The sequence below is a fragment of the Podarcis liolepis genome (genome assembly GCF_965112155.1).
Source record: "Podarcis liolepis genome assembly, chromosome: 3".
NCBI lineage: Eukaryota > Metazoa > Chordata > Lepidosauria > Squamata > Lacertidae > Podarcis > Podarcis liolepis.
This window is the reverse complement of record NC_139557.1, coordinates 60,561,293-60,579,674: the sequence shown is the minus strand read 5'-3', so window position 1 is coordinate 60,579,674 and position 18,382 is coordinate 60,561,293. Positions and strand designations below refer to the sequence as shown.

The following is an 18,382-nucleotide window of genomic DNA, read 5'->3' as shown; positions in this document are numbered from 1 at the left end:
CGGCACTTTTTGGTTTAAAAATAAAAGCGCTCATGAGCAATACCTATGGTTTTTTAACAAAGAAACGGAGGACCAATTTGGAAAGCCATTGTGCGCAGTCCTGTGAAAAATACAGGACAGCTTAATGCGAATTTAGTGAGAAGTTACAATGGTAAGAATGACCTGGCTCACTTTGAAACCTTAGGCCTTTTCTTTGCCGCTCTGGATCCTTCAGTTTCTCACACATTTATTTATCAGCTGGTGAATGTGAAAACATGATCTGACCTTAAAATGTTTTCCTTGAAACATGTGGAAGTCTTAACACTTCCCCTATCTGCCCACTCTGATCTCACGCCACTTGGCTGACTTCATTTCCAGCATAGCCTTTTCCCCATCAGTCTCATCAGGACTGATATTGCTGGCAGTGAAGAACAAAAGGTATAAATGAAATCATGAAAGATTTAAAGCACCATATCTTTCTACTGAAGAAACAACTTTCAACTGTATTTCACATAAACCATTGAAAGACAGTGACATTGCCTGGTTTACACATGCGGAATGAGCGGTAGAATTTGAGGTGCTAAGAGTGGACAGTACCTACCCGAGATTGCAGAGTCGCATCACATTTTTTAATACTCCTCCACACAAAAACTTATGGGGGGCACCCTGCTAATGCTAGGGTGAAAGATTCTAGGTCACCTCTTTTCCTGCTCTGCTAGTTTCTACTTGCATTGAGTTTTCCTCGCTTTCTTTTTAACAGAGAGAGAACTTAAAATTTGAATCGCCTCCTGCAATCTGAAGTAGCACAGTGAATTTTTCTACATCAGGTCTTGACAACTTAATTCCTGTCTCATTGTACTGCAAGGTAAAATAGGCCATCACTGTCTATGGAGCAACATGACCAAGGCTCTGCCCTGCTGCCCCAGAACTGTATTCTTAGAAATAATAAGGCAGCTTTCTTTCCTATAGTGGGGGAACTTGAATAGAATAAGAATAGAATAAAACAGGAGCAATTGTTCTGACAGTAAACGCACAATGAGCAAATACAGCATAGATGACGCAGGAATAGACACACATACATGCTGCAGGAAACAGGAACTTACTAAATAAGGATTGATACAGTACTGCTGAGGCTGGGAATGAACAGGAATAAACTAATTAAAGGCCCATAGAAGCCCCATTACCTTTTGCTTGTTCAAACAAACATGAAAACTGAGGATGCAAATGCATATCAAAATTGGCATTAAGCACAATAAAAAAATAAAAAATAGAAGGCCACGTGGAAAAACTGATTGCAATCGTTTAGCCATGTTATATTTCACAGTTATTTTTACTCAGAGCCCAAAATATAAAGTGCAAGAATAAACATTAGTAATAATCTCTGCTGCATGCTCCAAAGCAGAATAAAAGCCAAAATCAAATGGCACAGTGGTGAGAAGTGAACCTGAACAATGAAATGAACTTGCTTTGAACTGTTTCATTAGCAAAAAAATATTATGGTATCTTTCTAGTATATATAAACTCACTTCCAAGAGCACCTTTCCCTTGCTAATAAAATGCCTCTTTATGCCATAATACCTTAAGAAAATGTTATAGACTATCAACATAAAATTCAATAAAGGATATTGATTTTACTCAGGCTAAAAATGTAATGTATTGGATTGCATCCAATAATGCCCTTCTGCAAACAGAACAAATGTTTAGGCCCTGCTAACAGAAGATGGGGATAAGAGAGCTTTGCCACGTCATCCTTTCCCCTGTAGTTCCTTACGCCACCTTCCAACTGCTGTGGATAATCTAGGTTTATTGGCAAAATAAAAAAAATCCTTCCAGTAGCACCTTAAAGACCAACTAAGTTAGTTCTTGGTATGAGCTTTCGTGTGCATGCACACTTCTTCAGATACACTAAAACAGAAGTTGCCAGATCCTTCTATATAGTGAGAAGGTTTATGGGGTTACAGAGGGCTGCAGGTAGAAGAAGAAATCAGCAGAAATCATTTCTCCTGGCCTTCCATTAGTGGAGGAGAACATGCTACTTCTAGCACACCTATATGTATTTATTTTAATTAAAAAATATCTACACTACTTTTCGTTTGGAGTAACAGTGAAGCACTTCACAATGCAAAGTTACAAAGTTACAAACCAACATTATCAGTAAAAATGTCATAAGGACCAAATCATCTGGGGTATGTCAGGGCACCCAGAGTAAAGAGTATAGTTATTTTCACTGTTGAGGAAAGCGCCCCATTGAAATAAGCTGATGGAGAAAGGTCCTGCAGGCTAACAAAAAGGTATTTTTGCCATCACAATACAAGTCTTTGGTTACTGAGTAATATAGAAATGTAGTATGTAGTTATTTAATAATAAAAGCCACTGCTTTTATACATTTCTATAGCAAATGAAAACTTTACTCTGCTTTAGTCCTCTGTATGCTGCAGTCATTATAAGGGTTGTAAGTTGATTAATTATGCTTTAGTCACCTGGCTTTCTACAAATAAAGAAATATATTGATTAAAGCCTTTTTAGGATATTGCAGGAAGAGAATAGTTTCACCTGTGTGAGAAATTAATAATAAACAAATGGCATTCAACTGTTGAAAATAAATTTATTTAATTTGCATCTCACTCCAATATCACCCCAAATCAGTTCCTCCTCTGTGTCCCATTCTGGTGGTCCTCTCTGTCCTCCACTGTTGATCCCTAGCAGCTGTTTGGTATTCCTACTACTACTACTTCTGTCAAAGCTGTTGCTTTTGCTCTGGGTGCAGAGCTGCTTCTGTTCCCTCTTAATGTGGCACAGTTAGACGCAGTATTATCCACTGGCAACTTTTTCTTTTTCTTTTTGCATTTCCTTTGGCAGTTGTCCTTAAGGAAATGTCCTCACGTCTTTCACACACAGCCACAAGCTTGACCTGCTGTCAATACAGTACGTTAAAAATAAATAGATTTCATTGCCTTTAAAAAAAACAACAGTGCTGCTTTGTAAGCGGTAGGAGGCACTTGGAACCAGATCTGGCATTTAAAAAGAAAGGAAGGTCAGATCACGACTCCCTGTCCACCTCAAAAACCCCTTCCCTAAGTGCCAGTTTCATGAATTTTACTGGATGAACAGGGAAAAGGGACACAATCCCAAGCAGCTGGCTGTCTGGTATGGAAGAGGACACTAGGCCACCCTAAAGAAAGGCCATCTCTGCTAAAATCCAAATGGCTTTTAAAAATGAAACTTATTAGTATTGTGGAAGATCCAGACTTAAATGAATTATTGACACTGAACACTGTTTGCTTCAGCTGGCTCTGGTTCTCATTGTTAGAAAGCTAGAGTAGTTTCACATGGAAAGGAAAAATATAAGCAGGATTCTCATTCGTATGTCATTTTTAAGTGTGCTGTTTTTCCATGTACACACAATGGGGTGGGATATAGGAGCCTCCTGCATGCAACTTTCCCTCAGTCACAGCCTCTCCTATTAATCCAGGAGGGGAAAAACAATCTTAATGTTAATGTAAAGCTTTAATTTTTAAAAATCCATCAATCAAGTTGCTTGAAGTTTACAGCCCTGGCAATTATAAATTCAAACAGTGCCTATTGTTTCCCGTTTAACCTGACTTTTCTAAGAAGATAAATTGAGGAAGAGGCAATATTATGTGAACAGGTTTCAAAGCCTTGACCAGAAACATTATTTAAGCTGCATTCTTGGCACTGTGTTTGTGTTACGAAATCTTGAAGAACTAAGCAAAAGGTCCACACATATGCTACACTCCTTTGGTCATGAAAGAAGCAGGAGGATGAGTGAACATAACAAAAAGCCATTTCACTTACAGCTAACTCAGAAAAGCATAAGAAATATATTGCACTTACCTACTATGATAGAGGACTCACAGTGATAGTAGCCATTAGGCTGCTTCTTTTTCAACATTGAGCAAAGATCTAGACGCTTCATGGGTTCATCCCCAAAATGATGGTTTTTGAAATTCTCAAATAAGGTTGGGTCAATTCTTTTCACTCCCTTAAAACAGTAAAGAAAAAATACATGATCTAACAAGGAGGCAGAAGAGTAATACAGCATCATCAATGTGCACAGCACTTTATAGACTAACTAGATTTTCATAATATTTTCCTATTGGTTCTACTGACCAAAGTTTCAACGTGCTGAAATTTTGAAATAAAACTTGATAGTCTTGCTGGCTAATAATCCAGCTGATGAGTCCATTGCAGATGCAGAAACTTACGTATTATATTTAAATGTCATACCTAAAGCAGTTGCCCACTCTCCTAGCGTCTTTTTGTCTGTCAGTAGCAGAGATCTGTGAATGAAAACCTGTTACCAGCTATAGATCACTTCTGTTGGGTCAGGATGCACATCAATACGGAGAAATCCTATACTCAGTTGATTGGTACAATACATTTTGTCTGGTATAACCAGTAAATGGTATCAGCACAACATTAATTAAATCAGAGATTAGCATTATTGGGCACCTGTCGAGGTAAACAGCTGGCTCCTGATTATTTAATGAGTATTATTCCATTAAAATACTGGCATACCATAGGCATATAAATTTGGCTTGGTCATTTAAAATAAGCAATTTTAAAGACAAGTAATAGAAAGATGCTATGGTCAGCTGTTTCAAATTTAATTCTACGTATTGCATGGTTCCTTTATCATATCTGTTAGAATTGTTCAGTGCATTATAGAATTGCCTTCTTGGAAAAGTACAGCTGTCCTCCTCATTGGTAGTCTTTAGATATCAGCTAAATATATACTTGTTCATCTGTGTTTTGGGGAGATAAATGTGCCAGCAGTTGAAATATGTTGCTGCAGTTTTAATTTGGGTTCTGTTGAATGCAATGAGTTTTTTTAATTGCCTTTAACGTAATAATTTTTTAATTTAGTGTTTTTATTAATGCTGTACACTGCCCTGGGCTCCAGACTGGAAGGAAAAGAAATACGGAAATAGTAGTAGTAGTAGTAGTAGTTGTTGTTGTTGTTGTTGTAATAGTAATAATAATGCTGCATTTCTTTTTATTCAAGTACTTTTGAAGAAGCTTTCTGAGGTAAAAACAAAGCAAGTGTGTCAGAATATATTTGGACAGAATATTTGCTCACTGTCCAAAATATTACTTTGCTTTTCCTAATTCTTGAAATGTCACTGACATCTAGTGGTAAATGATGTTAATTCCACATGAGTCATCTCTTGATAACCCCTAATGCAACACTGACTCTTATAACTCAAGTATAATTTGCAGTTAGTTAAATATCTGCAGAATCAATACAATACAATGATTTAAAAACCTTGCTGATTTAAAGCTATGTCATACTGGCTCAAGCTCTTCAAAGCCAGAAAACTGAAAAATAATGCTAATGCCTTATCAGACATGCCCTGTGATCCATATTGATGTTGTGTAATGTCACAAATTATGCTTCCTCACTATCTGTGTTCATGTGTGGTTGTGAGATGTGTGCATGCAGTTGAGGGTGTGCAGTTGTGAGGTGATGCCTTCAACAGTTTCTTAGAGGCAGTGTGGTATAGTGGTTAAGAGCAGTAGATTCGTAATCTGGGGAACTGGGTTTGCGTCCCTGCTCCTCCACACGCAGCTGCTGGGTGACCTTGGGCCAGTCACACTTCTCTGAAGTCTCTCAGCCCCACTCACCTCACAGAGTGTTTGTTGTGGGGGAGGAAGGGAAAGGAGAATGTTAGCCGCTTGGAGACTCCTTAAAGGGAGAGAAAGGTGGGATATCAAATCCAAACTCTTCTTCTCTTCTTAGTTTTCCAAATGTGCCCACAGGCCCCTAAAACCTAGCAACTTCTGCACCCCATTGTCATAAATTGTAATAATTAAATTAAATTAAATTAAATTACTAGCAGACTCCCTCCGCAAAAGCTGTGATAATCTCAACGTTTATTTTATTTCACTTATTACATTTATATGCCACTTTCTCTCCAAAGAGCTCAAGGTGGCCTACACAGTTCTGCTGCTCCCCATTTATCTTCACAACAACCCTGTGAGGTAGGGGAGGCTGAGTTTGAGTGACTGGCCCATGGTCACCCAGCGAGCTTCATGGCTGAGTGGGGATTTCGTACATCAGTATTTAAATTACAAACACGCCACGTATTATTTGCCAGTAGTTGCTACCATGGGTTTTAATGGGGCAGAAAAGTCTTTTGACATTTGAACTTTTGACATTCGTAACTTCACCAAAGCCATGAAGACATGTCTTCCTTAACAAGCTTGAATACATGAGTAGTTTACCACACAAATGTAAAAAAATATGCCTGTATAAATATTGGAGCAAAAACTGTCACTTTGAGGTATATATTCCCAAGTGTTAATCTTCAGCATTTTTGAGACAATTTTTATTGGGTTTGCAAGGTGACACATTCATAAACCTCACATATGTCATGTTTCAAACTATAAGCTCAACAGGTATCATTTTTAGAAGCTATGGAATTTTTATCTGTTTAAACAATGTATATGCCACTTAACTACAATTACCTTTAAGCAGATAATTTTGAGGCTTTTGGTGGAACCTGAACTAAAGGGGCACTGCCTTAATACAATATCCTGACAGGACAAATATCCTGTTACACAGTCTATGGGATATTGAGGAAAAACATACCAGAATTACTCCATAACTGGCAAGGGACATTTCGTTTTATATGCAGTAGTATTTTATGAGGGAAAGCGTTAAAGCATCTAACCGTCCCCTCCCCCCACAGCAGGCTGGAATGGTATAGTCCAGCAGTGGTTATATTATGAGGGAGCTCTGGTTTCCTTCCACTTCTTTTTTTAAGCTCTTATTCAGGTATCTTTGTCTGCTTGAGGGGGCATAAGGTTTGTCTGCAGTAAAGGGATATAAACCAGCTTCATAGTATCCTGTAGCCTTGTCTAATTATAATCTCTAGCCAATGTTACAATAAGAGAGCAACAGAAATATAATTCACAAAGCATTTTTAATTAGTTTTCAAACCAGGGTTGATGTTTTCAACCTAATAATAATAACAATAATTTATTATTTATACCCACCCATCTGGCTGGGTTTCCCAACAGAATATTTAAAACACGATAAAGCACCAAACATTAGAAACTTCCCTAAACAGGGCTGCCTCCAGATGTCTTGTAAAAGTCAGGTAGTTGTTTATTTCCTTGACATCTGATGGGAGGGCGTTCCACAGGGCAGGCACCACTACCGAGAAGGCCCTCTGCCTGGTTCCCATGATCGTTATAAGGCCTGCCAAACCTCTGGTGGGTTTTGTGGCTTTTCAAACATTACGTACAACCATAATCTGGTAAAGCAGTCAGACAACTATTTCCAAACACACGCACAAATTCATAATGAATTTTATAGAAACTAGTACAGTGGCACCTCAGGTTAAGTACTTAATTTGTTCCGGAGGTCCGTACTTAACCTGAAACTGTTCTTAACCTGAAGCACCACTTTAGCTAATGGGGCCTCCTGCTGCTGCCGCGCCGCCAGAGCACAATTTCTGTTCTCATCGCAAAGCAAAGTTCTTAACCTGAAGCACTATTTCTGGGTTAGCAGAGTCTGTAACCTGAAGCGTATGTAACCCGAGGTACCACTGTACACCCAATTTGAGAATAAGACCCCAAATGGATCATGTTGATTCACTCAACGGTTGGATACTGATCTCTTATCTAACCATTATATCAGATATGCTGAAACACTGAACTCAAGAGGCCTCACATGCATGTGATTAACTATGTTTTTGCATTTAAATATTCTTCAAGCTCTCTACTTGTTCTGTGTAGAAGGCAAACTACCTTGTTCACATTTTTCTTGTTACTTTGCTTGCAAAAGCCATGTTGTAAAATATTACTTTCATGCTAAAGAATGATGAATCTCCTCTTAATTATACTTTCTAGTGATTAGTCTCATATCAAAGTCCACCTCACTCTTCTGTACATTCAAAACCACTTCTTGAACAGTTTATTAGCTACCTTTCATATTGCTATAAAGGTCCAAAAGCATCTGATTCTACCTATTCTGTATAATCTATCTGTTTTCTCTAGACTCTTCAAATAGTGACCGTTCACAATTAGCAACTTAAGAAGAATTCAGGTAAGACTATTACGGTATAGCTGACTCTAAACTTACATGAGACTTACATTCTGAGGATAGTGCCTAAAGCCAAAATGGTGTATGGTCAAAACACACTGGGTGCAGTGGTGACTGGGATTGCAAAAGTTTTTTCCCCCTTGGTGTCCACCCCATTTTATTTTATTTTATTTTTCATTCCCCGCCCCTAAGCATGTAAAGCTGAATGTGCACAAGTTAAATGAGTATAAGTTGTGAGTTACCTGTATCGTCTTCACAAAATACTAATTTACTTAATCAATCAATCATAGAATCCTTCTGGTGCCTTTTGTGTCTAATAATCTTGTGAAATTTTTGAAAGTCTTTCTTTTTTTCAAATGTAGCTGTAACAGTTATTTTTGTTGTTAGACAACTGTTGTAACAGTTATTTTTGTTGTTGTTTGTTTTGTTTCTATGCATATGCAGCAAAGATAGAAAGGTAGGAAAGGGTGATGCTCCATTTCCCTCTTTCCTCGTTGCAGACTCACTCATTCACTTCCATCAACACATATACAATACCTCTCTTCATTCATTCATTCATACCATTCTCTCTTTCATTTACAACTTTGAAGCATACCACATTGCACACGTGAGGAAATGCTCAAACACAGAAGTACCACCTGATCTTTCTATCATACATATATATGTAAGCAGATACTTTACCTTACTACACATAGAGAATAATGTTGAAAAAACATTATAGTGTGATTGGGGGACCTATTTCTGCAATTTTAATTTAAGGTGCTACTTTGTGAAATTGGTTATTAACAAAACTTGTTGTTAGGGAAGGGTTCTGTAGTGGCAGAAACAATGTGAATTTGTTTAAGGAAAGTGACACTCTTTGCTTGTCCTCAACCAGGTCATGAGTGTGGTATTGCAGTAAATGTGCATCTCAGAACTAGACACCTGCCATAACAACTGCAAACTAGATACTCTTTTCCTACCAGAAGTGAGGTCTTGGGTGATCTGCCCACTTTTTTTCTGCAACTGATTAGGAGACATATATAGTAAACAAGGAACAAAGTGAGAGGGGAATGCACAGAGTAAGATAAAATATAACAAGGCCATGTAAGAAATAAGAACAGTGATATCATAGGTTTGGAGAAATAGCCAAATGGGAGGGGTAGCTTTGCGAGGAAAAGTGGGAGAGTTAAAGAAAACACTAAAAAGAATGCTTTGTTTACCCAGCCACATATCTTCTAGAATTCTGTTAAAAATGAGTGCTACTGCTTCTTTTGCCACCAACTGCCAGCCCCAACCATTGCCTACCATTGATCAAGAAGATGAACAAGAACAGCATGAGATCTGCATGTGTGTATTGTGGTATGGAGGAGAGCTGGGTATTGCCTACTATGACACTGGAGACTGCTCTATCTACTTTATGGCTGACACACCAGACAATGAAGACCTTAAGCTGCTCCAGAAAGTGGTTGATGAAGTACTTCCCAAATACATATTAAGTAGTGCTAAGCAAGATTATAGCATAGCCAAATTCCTGTCCAATTTAGGTAATACTATGGGAGAACATCAGGAAGGAGGAAAGCCAGAGGTGGTCCTGTATCCAAATATGGATTTTGGTTTAGAAGTAAGCAAACAAAGGATCCTATCTAGGCAATTCCCTTTTGTCCCCTCTGACATGACAGCAACTGAGAAAATCCTCTATTTGTCGTCTATTATTCCTTTTGAGAGCCCACTCGTGGTAAGAGTGCTAGGAGGATTGCTGAAGTTTCTTGACAGGAGGAGGGTTGGAGTTGAACTGGAAGATAGTAGTGTCAATGTTCCTATCCTTGCCTTTAAAAAGTTTGTACTGACAGATATTGTACACGTGGATCAAGATGCTTACTCTGTGCTGCAGATATTTAAAAGTGAAGTGCATCCTTCTGTGTATAAACAAGCCAGCGGGAAAAAAGAAGGACTCAGCTTATATGGGATTCTGAACCACTGTAGATGCAAGTGGGGAGAGAAGCTGATGAGACTGTGGCTCATGAGACCCACACGCAATTTGACAGAACTGAACAAACGTCTTGATGTTATCCAATTTTTCCTGTTAGCTCGGAATCATGAAATAGTTCTGACCCTACAGGAATGCCTCAAAAATATTAAAAATGTGCCCCTGATTCTTAGGCGCATGGCTGTTTCTAACACTAAGGTAAGTGACTGGCAAGCACTGTACAAAACCGTTTACAGTGCTGTGTGCCTCAGAGATACATGTCGCTCCCTGCCCAATACCATTGAGCTCTTCCAGACTATTTCACAAGTCTTCACTGAAGATCTACACTATATTGCCAGCCTAATCAGCAAAGTGGTAGATTTTGAAGGCAGTATCTCAGCAAACCACTTCACTGTCAGACCAAATGTAGATCCCACCATTGATGAAAAGAAACGAAAGCTGATGGGGCTTTCAGCCTTCCTTACAGAGGTGGCCCGAAAAGAACTGGAGGACCTGGATAATAGAATTCCATCCTGTACCGTTATTTATATTCCCTTAATAGGATTCTTACTCTCCATTCCACGGCTGCCCACAATGGTGGAAATGAGTGACTTTGAGATTGAGGGACTAGATTTCATGTTCTTGTCAGAAGAAAAGCTTCACTACCGCAGTGCCAGGACAAAGGAACTGGATAGTTTGCTTGGTGATCTTCATTGTGAAATAAGGGATCAAGAAATACTGATCATGGACCAGCTACAAACTAAGATTTTGGAAAAGTCTGCAGTACTTAGTGATGTGATTGAATACACAGCACACTTAGATGTGCTGCTCTCTTTAGCAGTGATGGCTCGTGAGAATGGATATACCCGTCCATGCTTCTCTCACTCCCACATGATCCGTATTAAGGATGGAAGGCATCCACTGATGGAGTTATGTGCAAAGACCTTTTTCCCCAACTCAGCGGAGAGCACTGAAACGCATGGCCGGATTAAGATCCTCACTGGACCCAATTCATCTGGAAAGAGTGTATATTTAAAGCAGATAGGCATTATTACATTTATGGCCCTAATTGGCAGCTACGTTCCGGCTGCTGAAGCTGAGATAGGGGCAGTGGATGGAATCTACACCAGGATCCATAGCAGAGAGTCAGTATCTCTAGGACTGTCCACTTTCATGATTGATCTTAACCAAGTAGCCAAGGCAGTAAACAATGCCACTGAAAGGTCTTTGGTGCTCATTGATGAATTTGGCAAAGGCACAAACACAGTAGATGGCCTCTCTCTTCTGGCGGCTGTGCTAAGGTACTGGATTAGACAAGCAACCCAATGCCCACACATTTTTGTTGCCACTAATTTCCACAGCCTGATGCAGCTGAATCTCCTGCCTGACAGTCCTCTTCTGCAATATCTGACTATGGACACCCACCAAGATGGAGATGAACTTGTGTTTTTCTACCGGATCAAAGAAGGCATGTCCACTGTCAGCCATGCAGCTAATATTGCAGATTTGGCTGGCATGCCACCTAAACTGATTGCCCGAGGAGTAGAAGTGTCAGAGTTGCTCCGCAATGGGAAACCCATCCAACACACTGACCATTCTTCAAAGGAGAAACAGTTGCAAAGTTGCAAATCTCTGGTAGATAAATTCCTCTCCCTGGATCTCGATAATCCTCAGCTGGATTTAAAGGAGTTTATGAGTGAAGAGGTGCTTCCCTCTTCAGCAACCATATTGCACCCTATTAAAAAGGCATAACATGTACTGAATTGCTTCTGCTTAGTTGGTTATGACAAACAAAAGAAACGGGAGTCCTTGCTCAAGTTAATTCATCTATAGATGTCAAAGAAGCCTGCACAACTTGTGATCCACCAAAATGAATGCAGCCATGCATACCAGGTACTTGACACACGACCACAATGTAGTGGCAGAAATGCCTTGGGAAAGGCAGAAGGAAAAGGATGCTTGAAAGTGCTCATGTCCTAGGAGAGAAAGCTGCTAGGGATCTTTAGACAACTCTCTGGCCTTCACTGCATTACTTAGGTAATGAAGAAATTCTATAGTAACAATAAGCGATATTTGGAAAGATTATTTGAAAGAGAAGCATACATCTTCAGGTGCATAATACTAATAAATATAAGAAAAATAAATTACTTTAAATAATTGAATTGCTTACTAGGTAAAATTAAATAAGACTATTAAAATATTATATTTGTGTTCTAAGTTCTATTCATTGTTATTGTTCAGTTTTACATAAACTTCCTCTTTACTGTTTAAACAAATTATTGTTGAATAAATATGAACTTAAGTATGCCTTAAGTATGTTTATTATACTCTAAAAAAAACCTAAAACAAGCTACACAACCAAACAATGTTGAATTATTATAAAGGAAAGAAATTTGGCAGATTATTATCTATAGTCTCAGAACACATTCAGGAGAAATTGGTTAATATAAATCATGATAATACTTTAAATGTTTATACACTAGACTGAGGAGATATACTTTAATTGTTGCAATTCAGTGTGGACATTTGCATTAGAGTTTTACTAGCATAGTAGAAGAAATAACCATTCCAGGAGGAATCACTTTAATTAGAAACAGATTTTTTAAAAAAAACTTCTCTAAAGTGGCTTTGACCAAAACTAAGGGCTGTGCCTTATCAGAGTAACCATTAAGCTGTAACCCTCACTGAGTGTGATTAAAAATTCTAGTTTGGTTTCCAACATGCCTCATCCTTACTTGGAACCTCTGGTTGGTGAATAAGTGGTCACAGATTTTCATTTCACATTAAGAGTTCTTGTTGCTGGATATTAGTAAATGCTACCACATGCAGAGAATCTCTCTCCAGTGTTACTGACAGGGAGTGTCTTACTTTTAAATCACCCAAAACACTGTCACATTATCTCGCCCCCATCAATATTCAGGGAGTTTGCCACACAGCCAACCCTCTGGAAAAGATTTGGGGAGGGCATAGAGGGAGAATTCTTGCACTAATGGAACAAATGCCTTGGATATTGCCCAATATAATATATACAGTGGTAGCTCAGTTTACGAACTTAATCCGTTCTGGAAGTCCGTTCTTACACCAAAACCATTCTTAAACCGAGGATCGCTTTCCCTAATGAGGCCTTCTGCCGCTGGTGCCCTTCCACTGTTCGGATTCCGTTCTTAGACCAAAGTAAAGTTCTCAAACCGGGACAGTATTTCCAGTTTTGCGGAGTTTGTAATCCAAATCATTCTTAAACCGAACTGTTCTTAAACCAAAGTACCACTGTATTTTTAAGCACCACTACTTGACTTCTGGGTTACTGTGTTTGGAAATTTGAACCTCCTTTATAGTACAATTTCTTAAAGGTCATAGCATTCCCCCACCATTTGTATAGATATTGTGATGTACAAAATGACTGCACCTGTTTTCGTAGTTTTGGTGATTTTGACAGCTTCATGAAGGTCAAGTGAGGCTTAAAAGCTTTATCATCTCCTGTGACGATGCCCTTTTCTTTAAATATCTTCCTCACAATATCTAGGTAGGCACAAATGGAGAAACTTTTAAAATTCCAAACACTGTGCAGACTATAAAGTTTGATAAAATTATGAATGATATGACAGAAACGAGAACAAATGTTCAGATAGAGTCTAATTTAAACTTACAAGCAAACCACAGAATTACGCACTTGAAACTAGATACACATTTTAAAAATTGCATATTTTTTAAAAATGGAAAGAGCCAATCTGCTATACTCGTTAGTGCAACAAACCCACCTTCCTAACATAGCTTTGTAGCAGATGAAAAGCCCTCAAGGTGATGCTTACATGTGTTGTTTTACATCTGTCACAATTCATTTCTGCCCAAATTTGTACCACCTAAGACTAAAGTTTGCCAGGTCAACACTGTTCTAGGCATAGCAATGTTGACTCACACTGTTGTACCAGTGAAACATAACAGAACTATATAACTGATAGCCAGTAAAACAACATAAACTGTGGCATTTAGACTAGCAGGATCAGTTGCCATGAGGTGTTGGTTTTATTGTGTTTAGTATTTTTTTTACCATATTTACTTAAGTCTAATGCGCCATCAAATCTAATGCGTACCTCAATTTTCAGAACCTTGAAACCAAAGAAGTATTAGCTGGTGAATGTAAATGTGGCATTGAATCTAATGTGCACCTTAATTTTCGCAACATAATTTGACCAAAAACGGTGAGCATTAAATTCGAGTACATACAGGGTTGTTATTTCTTTCTTGTATTTTGTACTGATCTAGTGTCTTAGGCTGGTTGAATTATTATTTTGGCGTGAGGGGGGGTGTTGGTTGCTTGTTATAACTATAATGCAGTTTAAAAAGGAAAACTGAACAATTGGCTTCTATCAGCCTGCCATAATCACCACTGGGTGTTGTTGTTTTTGTTGTTGTTGTTGGGGTTTTTGTTGTTGTTGGGTTTTTTTAAAAAAAAAAGCTCCAAGGGTATCAGATCAATACTGGACACTTATTTTAATACCTATGAATTATTGGTATTTCCCATCAACACCTGTTGACAGACATGCACTTCTCTGTTCAATTTAATTGCTTGAAAATATTGTAAATCCATACAAACCTTCCATGCAAAGAAAGCAGTGACATTCAAAGATGTTAGGAAAGCTGGATTCAGTTCTAAACACTGCCAGTAACATGCATTTTGGCTTTCAACAAATTCATTTAAAAATTGCCCAGTAGTACCTTAGAGACCGACTAAGTTTGTTCGGGTATAAGCAAACTTAGTTGGTCTCTAAGGTGCTAATGGACAATTTTGTAATTTTTTTATTTGTTTTGACTGCGTCAGACCAACACAGCTACCTACCTGAATCTAGAATCATGGAAGGCACCACATTGAGCCGCATGAAATGGAAGTCCACCAACCTCACAAAGAAACTTGCACAGGTACAGACTGATGTCTCCTTTCTGACTAAATGCAAGAACCTGGACATTATACCTACGGGTCTTAAAATTAAGAACCCCCTACAATCCACCTATCCTACTGAATATGTAAGGAAACTATGCCACATTCTCTCCAGGAAGCTGCTCAAACATCTGATCAGCGTTCTGTACTCTAAACAGAAGCAAATAAAGGAGGAATGCTCTGTAATGGACAAGGTATCTGAAGAAGATCGATCACCAAGCTCATTTCTCCAGTTCATTGTTGTAATTCATTTCTCGCTTGGAGTTTTATAATATTTGCTTCCTCATATTGTGCTGAATTCCTCTGCAAAGGATGTAGATTCAAGCCAACTTGGTGAAAAGGCATTAGAGGGCTCAAACAAACAGGAAATTTGGAGTTTTACAAATCAAATAATGATTGAGGTTTCGAGGTATGCTTTCTCCTAAGTCCAGCTGCCATTATCTTTTCATAGGGAGATAGTCTTCATCAGATCATAGTACTCTTTTTTTCATTTCTTTTCAGATGGTCACATGTACTGTGTATGTTTGTTTGGATTGTAGGAAACCCATTTTGAACCTTTGGATAACACATGGCGAATAGAACAATATGCCGATATACAGTAAAATATCAAGAAAACTCATGTTATTTTTCTTAACTTGGGGTCAATTTACACACAAATTACATGCTCTACTACATAAAGTTGGTTCAGGTAGGTAGCCGTGTTGGTCTGACGCAGTCAAAATAAATGAAAAAAAATGTCCAGCAGCACCTTAGAGACCAACTAAGTTTGTTCTGGGTATAAGCTTTCGAGAAGAAGTGTGCATGCACACAAAAGCTTATACCCAGAACAAACTTAGTTGGTCTCTAAGGGTGCTACTGGACAATTTTTTATTTTTTAAATTTATTTCAACAAATTCATGTATGTGTATTCTTATGGATACTTTTTACTGCACTGCAGGGGGTTGAACGATGACCCTAGGGGTCCCTTCCAACTCTACAATTTGTATACACATATAAAATCAACACATGTAGTACAACATGTGCTAACTCATACTGATTTCTTTCTTATTGATCTCTTTGCACGAGCGCTCCTATACAAATTTAAGCGAAACGTGGTGATTGGTATTATCACTATAATACTGATTTTGCACCGTGTATATAGTTCGGAGTCTGCACAGGAATTGTTGATAAGAGCACCTACTGAAGACTGGGGCCAACATCTGGGTAAAGCTTCTGGAGTCTATCGCCATATATGGGAGTTTTCCACCTTATTAACATCTAGCCTGATGTTAATACGCCACTTTCTACCATGTGAAGCTAATTATTACCAAATGAAAAAGGGTTGTGAGATATCTTATGATTCCAAAATATTTGTGCTACTGTGCTTTGTCTTGCGCTTCCTGATTTCAATTTTTTTTAAAGCAAAGAAGTCAGAAAAATAAATCTGGCTGTTATGGCCTTCTGGTACCATGTAGATCCCTAAAAGAATTAATTTGTGTGTGTTGTCAAACAAAAAGTCCTTAGAAGAACAGCTGCTGATTATTGTCCCACAAACATAGGAAAGGGTGGAGCTGGGGCACTAAACAAAAGCTTGCTCAAAGAGGAGGAGAAAGCTAAAAATGGCTTGTTATCAGAAGGTGGATTGCTGCACCAGTCTGTAAAAGTCTTTAAAATGACTGATTAGCAGCCCTAAAAAAGCAGTTTGGTTGTCATTGGAAATAAACCTACTTTGAATTAGCATAAATATCTCTACATGTAAGAGTTAAAAGAACTAAAGCTCTGTTTTCCCAAATCAGCAGGGTCAATGCTTATTCTACTTTAGTGAAGAACTGTGAAAAAAATTAAAAAATCATTGCCTACACTGAATTCTGCCAATCACATATTTTTTAAAAAAGGCAATATGGGAAGAGTGGAGTTTTCAGATTGTGTTCTTATGGTGTTTGACAAAAAGAACAGAAATATATTTCCAACCGTTTGAGCTTATCCTGAGGAAGGGCTGTAGAGCTGAGTCTTTTCTAGGTCCAAAAGGCCTGACTGGTACCTTGTACAAAGTGACAATATTTCCTTACACGCCCTCCCTACCGCCACTCCTAAATAATCTACAACATACAGGATTCAGTGGCAGATACACAGAGGTTCTTCAAAAGATTAAACCCATGCATAAGAACCTGAAAATAACTCAGGCAATTATCAATTTCAGAAGGACGTTTATTTTGTAAGCTTCTTCATATGAAGAAAATAAAGGTAATCATACTTATTTCAAAGATATATATAAAGATGCATTTGATTCCCTTCATTTAAGTCTTTTCATCCTAGGGGAATAATAATAATGACAAAGCTCACATAATTGTTTTCTATTAGAGAGTTTTCATATTAAAGATAATGGGCTACATGCATGGTTCATTAACCTCTGCAGAGGCACTACTCAGATAAATTTAGTTTGTGATATTAAAAACTCATTTCAGAATAATGTTTGTAGTATCTCAAGATTGCAGCACATCAAACTTATGTTAAAAAGAAATCAGTATTTATATTAATGTTGCTACTTGAAAAATGTCAATGGAATGTGCCGTTTAGTTGTGTTTATTGCCAGCTGTATTTACAGCAAAAGTAAGTCATTTGGAAATCTCCAGGATGATTAAAAAGAATATTGTTTTGTGCCAATGGTACAATATTACATCTCTATTACTATGTTTGGCCTTGCTTCTGGGTGAAGATTGCTTATAGCATTAAAAGAAGAAAAACACCATAGGAGATGTGAGTTTCCGCACTGAAGATGAGAAATATACAGAAGGCAGATTCACCAAGTGACTAAACTGCTCTAGAGGAAAGGAGTGCAGAAGTGGGCATGCCCGACTGGCATTATCCACTTAAGAAATCTATACAACCAGTGCTGCTTTCCTAGTCCCCACTTACCTGTTAGTAAGCACCATTGAATTTAACAGGACTTACTTTCCAAGTGGACACCTGAGCAAAACCAGGTTAGCTAACCTGTGACTCTGCAGATGGACTAAAACTCCCATCATTCCTGACTACTGAGCATGCTGGCAGGGGGTGATGGAAACTGGAGGCCAACAATAACTGCAGGACCACAGGTTAGCTGCCACCCCCAGCCCACTACACTCAAGAAAAAAAAGATTAAAATATGTATTTGTTTCCAACTGCCACAGCAAATGTTGGAATTACATGTCCATAACTTCAATATTCAAATCTTTTCTATAGAGTTTTGCAGGGGCTACTGCATGTGGAGAGGGTTTTTATCCCTTTCCTCCCCTGCCACAAGTCCATACTTTGAGTATGACTTTGTTGGATTCAACTCAAAGAGATAGAGGGTATATGTGACTGGTATGGGTATGAGAGCAGTGAACACCAAATAAGATGTTGACCAGGATGGTAGCCCTATAGACAACCCGTGTAGCCTAGGGGCAGTAAGACAGAGCCATAAGTCTGGTTCAGATCCTGCCACTAC

General features: G+C 38.4%; 2 protein-coding genes across 12 annotated transcripts in view; one reads left to right on the top strand and one right to left on the bottom strand.

The window, feature by feature from the left end:
* The window catches only part of AKAP7 (A-kinase anchoring protein 7), a gene marked incomplete at its 5' end in the record, with an annotated part of 85,986 nt that overhangs the window by 27,503 nt on the left and 40,101 nt on the right, over positions 1-18,382 (bottom strand). For 2 of the 4 annotated variants that reach the window (XM_083498182.1, XM_083498183.1), the window contains 2 exons: positions 3,835-3,982; positions 13,405-13,517. In XM_083498182.1, the coding sequence (XP_083354308.1) occupies positions 3,835-3,982; positions 13,405-13,517 (261 nt within the window). Of the gene's footprint in view, positions 1-2,564; positions 2,894-3,834; positions 3,983-13,404; positions 13,518-18,382 lie in introns of those variants that run through there. The other 2 variants (XM_083498184.1, XM_083498185.1) reach the window with 2 other exon arrangements.
* On the top strand, positions 5,923-17,874 carry MSH5 (mutS homolog 5). 8 transcript variants are annotated; one of them, XM_083498088.1, is made up of 4 exons: positions 5,923-6,284; positions 8,005-8,053; positions 8,641-8,714; positions 9,257-12,295. In XM_083498088.1, the coding sequence occupies exon 4, from the start codon at positions 9,285-9,287 to the stop codon at positions 11,748-11,750; it is 2,466 nt and encodes an 821-aa protein (XP_083354214.1). In that variant the 5' UTR covers positions 5,923-6,284; positions 8,005-8,053; positions 8,641-8,714; positions 9,257-9,284; the 3' UTR covers positions 11,751-12,295. The 8 variants fall into 8 exon arrangements, 6 of the variants coding, with proteins under 6 accessions (XP_083354214.1, XP_083354213.1, XP_083354216.1 ...); XM_083498090.1 differs by lacking the exon at positions 5,923-6,284 and adding an exon at positions 6,626-6,807; XM_083498087.1 differs by lacking the exon at positions 8,641-8,714.